Source organism: Lipotes vexillifer, unplaced genomic scaffold (genome assembly GCF_000442215.2).
Source record: "Lipotes vexillifer unplaced genomic scaffold, Lipotes_vexillifer_v1.1 scaffold636, whole genome shotgun sequence".
NCBI classification, from domain to species: Eukaryota; Metazoa; Chordata; class Mammalia; order Artiodactyla; family Lipotidae; genus Lipotes; species Lipotes vexillifer.
In genome coordinates, this window is record NW_006786547.1 from 1422313 (window position 1) to 1428601 (window position 6289).

Below are 6289 nucleotides of genomic sequence, written 5' to 3' on the forward strand. Positions count from 1 at the left end.
GGGCTGAGTGGGTGGGGCCAGCAGGAGGAGGCTGGTCGGTTCATGGTGAGAGCAGGGCGGGTGGGGGCCCAGGGGCAGGACGCGCCTGCACAGGGCAGATGGGGCAGCCCGGCTCACCGAGCCAGCAACAGGTCGTGCTTGTGGTACTCCAGCGCCCGGGCGAACTCCTTCAGGTAGAAATAGGCGTTGCCCAGCTGGCTGTAGACGGCACTCAGCGTCTTCAGGTCCTCGGTGCCCACCTGCACAGCGGCCTCAAAGAAGGCCACGCCTGCCTTGAAGTCGCCAGCCTTGCACAGCCGCTCACCCTCCAGGGCCAGCTCCAGGCACGAGGCTTCCATCCTGGGCGGAGAGGAGGGGTCAGGGGTCTCAGCCTGCCCCTCACGCCCCTGCACGTCACCACTCGGACAGCGGGGCCCCTTGGACGGCTGTGGCCAGTGTGGTGCCCGGGGGCGTGGGCGTCAACCTCTCTTTGGATATGAACGCCCAGGTCGGCACACGGTGCGGCTCACCTGTGCCACAGCCTCATGGCTCCCCTTCCGGCGGCTGGCAAAAGCACGAATCTGCAACTGTGGCCAGACCCTCGCCCAGAGGCGGCCTGCAAACACTATCTCCCTCCCCCAGTCCCAGCTGCTGGCGCGAGGGGCCGCCCCTGGGCCAGGCGCTACCTGCCACAGTGGCTACGGTGGCCTGGGGCTGGCCCTGATCCCCTCTGAGGATGACGGAGGCTCACAGGGTCAGCCAGATAGATGGTCAGGGCCACACAGGCAGGATCCGATCCCAGCCCCTCCCGGGTCCTGCATCCTGGAGCAGGGCCCCCACCCTCCAAGCTCTCAGGGGGGAGGGAGGGGCTGGGGACTCGGCCATCACCTGTCCTCACCTCCCATTTTCTGGTGGGGCGTGGCTGCATCTGAGTCGATGTCCTGCGCTGGGGCCCGAGGGGGGCTGGGGACGCAGGTGCAGAAAAACCCAGGGAGAGGGCCCCCACCGAGGCAAGCGGCCCCTGCCAACCCGCACCCCACTGAGACCGCACAGCAGGAGCAGAGCACCCCCTGGAAAGGCGGGAGCCGGCTCCGGGCTGCCACAGGCCGCCCCGTTATCCTCCTCTTACTCCCATTGCTTTCGGATGTCATCAGAGCTCGTGGAAAACCTACAGAGAGTAATTTATAATAAAACGTGCGCGCCAGCCAGCCAGCTGCACCCCAACGCACCCGACCTGCTTCATTGTTAGAAGTGTGCAATGATCAGGAGTTACTGGAGCGGGGAACCAACACGTTTCCTTAAAAAATAAAGTTGTTTAGGGCAGTGCTTCTCAACCGTTTCTTTTCTTTTTTAAAAAATAAATTTATGTATTTATTTATTTTTGGCTGCATTGGGTCTTCGTTGCTGCGTGCAGGCTTTCTCAAGTTGCGGCACGCAGGCTTCTCATTGCGGTGGCTTCTCTTGCTGCGGAGCATGGGCTCTAGGCGTGCAGGCTCAGTAGTTGTGGCTCACGGGCTTAGTTGCTCCGCGGCACGGGGGATCTTCCCGGACCAGGGCTCGAACCTGTGTCCCCTGCATCGGCAGGTGGATTCATAACCACTGCGCCACCAGGGAAGTCCCTCAACCATTTTATCCAAACTGCCCCTTTGATAGAAACCACAACGCCCCATTCACTCTGCTCCTGCGTCATCAAGACAACAGGGCACTTCTATTTACAATGCGAGCTACACCTCAAGAACAGGCTGGGGTGAGGCTGGTGAGCCCCTGGAGAAGCTGAGCCCCGCGCCCCACAGGCTCAGCGCCTTCTGTCGGCACCTTCACACGCCCCTTGTCCAGTCACGACTCCCCAGCATCGGGGCCACTCCCCCTGGGGAAGAGGGCTCCTCCCGCACTGGAGGATGCAGGGCCCGCACCAGAGGACCCCGCCATCTCCCCCACCCCCAGATTCAAGCAGAGCCCTGTGGCCTCTCAGAGAGCCGGGGTCAGGGACATGGCCTCGAGACCAGGATGCCAGACCCTTTCACCTCCCGCCCACTCCTCAGCAGCCACCTTGCCAAGAGCTCTGGGAAGGGCCCTCCGGATGCCCCGTCGCAGGAGCCCACGGGCAGCCCCATCCACCAGGGCCACGCACGGGGCTCCTTAATTAAGGCCTGCGTGTCCCTGCCCAGCTGCTCGCTACACGGCTAGCTGCCCTCTCCTCCCGGGGACTCGGTCTGAAACGCAGGTGTTTTCGGAGCCCCACTGGCCCTGGCAGATCTGATCACAGGCGTGGCCTCCCCCCGCCCACCTCCCTGCCCAGAGATGTGGCATCAGCGGCTCAGAGCAGAGGAGGTTTCTGGCTTGGGAAGGGCCCTGGGCCTAGAAGTCATGGGGGCAGGGGCGCAATGTTGGGGTGTCTGGCGCAGTCTCCTGGGACTGCAGACTGGGAAAGCTAACCAGGCCTGCCCGTGGGAGGCCACCTGGGGAGGCACCAAGCGGGGTGTCCCAGGTCAAAAGCCCCACCCCCTCCCTTGCCCCAAGAACCTGCAGCCGCGCAGTGACCTCCAGCTTAGCGCCCACCCGCCGCCGCACCGCTTCCCCTGCAGGCTGTGCATCTTCTGTACGTATAGCCACGGCTCCAGGCCCACGGGCAGCAGCAGCGGGCGGGGGTGGGGGGCGCCATACACCACTTTGCACACGGCCTTCTCAGCCAAGCTCAGGGCTGCAGGCGGGCCCTCCGTGGCGGCAGCCGGCATGGCGGGGCTCCGGGCCTCCCTCCTGGCCAGCCAGCCCTCGCCCCACCTCGGCTGCTGGTCCTGGGGGTGCGCTGGCCTCAGGGTCCCCCGCATCCCCCACCCCAGAGCGGTGGGCTGAGGCTCTGGCGGCCTCGGCTCCAGGAGGCCCCCGGCCCTCTGGCAGCTGGTCCGGGGCCTCCCAGGGCCTGCGGCGGATCAGGGGATCAAGGGCGGCTCAGAGCCGGGGATCAGCACCGTCAGCAGGGCGGGCCGGCGGGCGCCCAGGGGAGACTGTCCACACGCTCCCCTCGGGGGCAGGCGCACAGCAGAGGGGCAGCGGCCGCGCCCCCGTCCCGCTCACCCAGACTCTCGCCCCACTCCGGCCCTGTGGCCGGTTCGGGGCCAGAACCCCGTCACGCAGCACAAAGGCGCACCAGGCACCTAGTTGGCACCGGGTCAACGTTTGTGAGAGAAGGAAAGTAGGAGGGACATGGCGAGCGTGGCCCCCACCTGGGGAGCTGGGACTCGGCAGGGTCTGCACTTGACTCCGCCCCATCCTCCTGGCGGCCTGTCCCCCAACACCCAGCCTGGCCCATGGCAGCACATGGTGCCCAGCGCCCGGCACACGGCAGGGTCAACAGGTGGGCACAGAGTCCAGTCACCCTGTTAGTCCCCCGGCCCTCTGGGGCACTGCTGGGGTTACCAGCACCTGACCGTCGAGGAGCCCCAGGCCCCAGGTCTAACCCAGGTGCGGGCCTAGAGGGGCCTGGGGCCAGCCGTCTTGGGAGGAATAGACACTCCCCCCACCCCCAGTTCCTTTCCTGAAACCACCAGCCCCCTGGCCACCTTCTCAGCCCGGCTCCCAGCTCCTCCAGCCACCACAGCTGATGAGGCGCGAGTGACCATCTCTGGGCAAAGGGAGAAGCCTCTGGAGTAGTGGGGGTTGGTGCCAACTTCCAGCTAGGGGGAGGGGGCCATGGGGCTCGGTCAGGGCAGAGCCGTGGGGAGAAGCCCAAGGCCCCTCCCCGCCCAGCAGCCCACCCCACGGTGCTGCTGCACCCCAGGAGCCCCTAGGTTCCCACGGGGCTCACAGAGGCTCTCTCTGCCCGACTCGTAGGCGGCCCCTCCTGCCAGGCCACTTGCCCGTCTCAGCAATGGGCCTTGGGTGGGAGGGGGCTCAGCTAGACCGAGCAGCTGGGAACCCTGGGACAGGAAGGGAAATGCAGCTCTGGGGTCAGAGGGAACTGCAGACCCAGGGTGGGCCCAGCTCTCCAAGACCATCCTGGGGCCTGAGCAGAGGCGGGAACCCGAGGACAAGTAGGAGGGTGTGGCGGTCCAGGGCAAAGGCCGCCCAGGATACAGGACCCGGGGGTCAGCATCGGCCCAGGAGGCCCAGCAGGCGTTGCCACTCTGCGGGGTCTGGGAGGGCCGAGACCTGGAAGGGGCTGGGCGGGTGGATGCAGAGGTGGGAGAATGAGGCCCCAGGCTGCCCACCTGCCCACACCAGGCCCTGGTTCCCAGGGTGTCCAGGCCAGGGTGTTCCCCTCCGTGCCCGGAGGCCTCTGTCCACCTCCGGGGAAGCTCAGCTGAGGCGGGCAGGGCAGGACCTGGACCATCTGCCCCTTGCGCAGCTCTTGTCAACAGCTGAGCCCTCAAACTCTGCACAGTCACCTCGACCCCATGCCCCTCCCCCACCCCCCGGGGCGGCTCCCCAGCGCCTGCACCGCAGGCCACCCTCGCCACTCCTCCTTGAGACCTGCGCACGCTGGCCAGGCTCACTCCCTCGCTCGGTGACGAAGGTTCTGCAGCCTGTCTCTCCACACTGCCTCTGCAGGCCTGTGGGGATCTGTGGGTGCTCGTGCCCCCCGGGGATGCACTGGGGCTGCAGCAACCCTAGGTCACCCGCTTCAGCATCGGTCTGCCGAGCTGGCCTTCCCGCCCACTGCCCACGCCCCCATGCCGCAGGACTGAAGGGGCCTCCAACAGGCCTGTCCACCCAAGGGCCTGACAAGGGCCCTATTGTCAGGGCACGAGACGGGGCTCCCTGGGGCTCTGGGCCAGACTGGCCAGGGCTCTCAGGGCCCAGGGGCTGTGGTCTTAGCTCCCCCTTCACCAGCCTCACCACTCAAACTCTGGGAGAGGGGGCAGCCTTCCACCTGGGATTTGCCACCTGGGATAAATAGATGCTTAATGTTTTTAAATTTGATTAATTTTTCCTTTTTGGCTGTGTTGGGTCTTCATTGCTGCACATGGGCTTTCTCTGGTTGCAGAGAGCAGGAGCTACACTACTTGCGGTGAGCGTGCTTCTCACTGCAGTGGCTTCTCCTGTTGTGGAGCACGGGCTCTAGGCGCACGGGATTCAGCAGTGTGGCTCGCGGGCTCTAGAGCACAGGCTCCGTAGTTGTGGCGCACAGGCTTAGTTGCTCCGCGGCACTGGGATCTTCCCGGACCAGAGCTCGAACCCGTGTCCCCTGCACTGGCAGGCGGATTCTCAACCACTGCGCCACCAGGGAAGTCCGATGCTTAATTGTTAATCTACAGTCCTCCACGTCCTGGGGAGAGACCCGGCCCACCGCCTCAGGGGCCTCAGGGCTCAGCCTGCCTGCCCCAGCCAGGCCTCGTCCACCTGTGAGATCTGCTATCCAACACCACGATGGCCCAGCACATCTCTCCTTGAAAGTGGCTGACCAGGGTCAGCCTTCCCAGAAGCCAGACCGCAGCGGCCAGGAGGCAGGGTAGTGTCTGCCAAGCTCCCGCCACCTGCCCCCTGGCTTACCAGTTAATGAAGTGATTACTGACTGCCCAGTGGCCGGCCTTACTGCTCTGGTCACCACGTCAGCCCCATACCCCTCCCACCTGTCTGCGGCACCTGAGACAGCATCCCGGGAGTAGCCATCAGCCCGGCCCCGCCTGGCCCCTACTGCCCTGCTCTCTGCCCCCACGGGCTGTCCATTAGCACTCCTGCCCCACCTGCCTGTCTCCCCGGATGGCACGCCGTCCTCTGGTGCCCACCAGACCACCGAGGCTGGTCTCCAAGCCTGGCCCCCGGCTCCCACCCCCAAGGCTCACTGGCCAGGGGCTGCGTCCCCATCAGCCCCACTCTCTGCTAAATGTCAGCGTCCCTGTCCAGCGCTGTCACCCACACTGGGCCTCTGGGCAGACACTCCAAGGTGCCTGCTCACACCCTGTCCTGCCGTCCCCAGAGTGAAGCCACACTGACTCCTCTTCAGTCTGGGTGGGGGATCTAGGAGCATCATGGGACAGGCAGCCTGGGAGAAGCAGGAATCCCTGGAGAGAAGGAGCACGACCACCACCCGGCTTTACAGAGTGCCGAGGGGCGCACTTCTCGGGAGCCCTGGGGTAGGGCCGACTGTCCCGGGGCGTGGGACCCCCGTCCAGGCGCCTGCTGATGGGGCGCACCTCTAAAGAGAGCCACCCCACAGTGGTGTGCTCGGTGCCCCAGCTCTGCCCTCCCAGCCCCAGCAGGAGCGCTCAGCTGCCGGAGGGAGCCAGAGGGCCGGGAGGGGGCGGCCTGTGGCTTCCCCACTTTCGGGGGCTTCTCGGCCACCTGCCCATCCCCCCCCCCCCGGCCCCCC

General features: G+C 66.0%; 1 protein-coding gene across 2 annotated transcripts in view; it reads right to left on the reverse strand.

Annotated features, from left to right (window-relative positions):
* The window catches only part of GPSM1 (G protein signaling modulator 1), a 30688-nt gene that overhangs the window by 22369 nt on the left and 2030 nt on the right, over positions 1-6289 (reverse strand). The window contains exons 1-2 of one of the 2 annotated variants that reach the window (XM_007458980.1): positions 2551-2714; positions 118-339 (exon numbers count right to left, since the gene is read on the reverse strand). In XM_007458980.1, the coding sequence (XP_007459042.1) occupies positions 118-339; positions 2551-2714 (386 nt within the window). Of the gene's footprint in view, positions 1-117; positions 340-2550; positions 2715-6289 lie in introns of those variants that run through there. The other variant, XM_007458981.1, reaches the window with a different exon arrangement.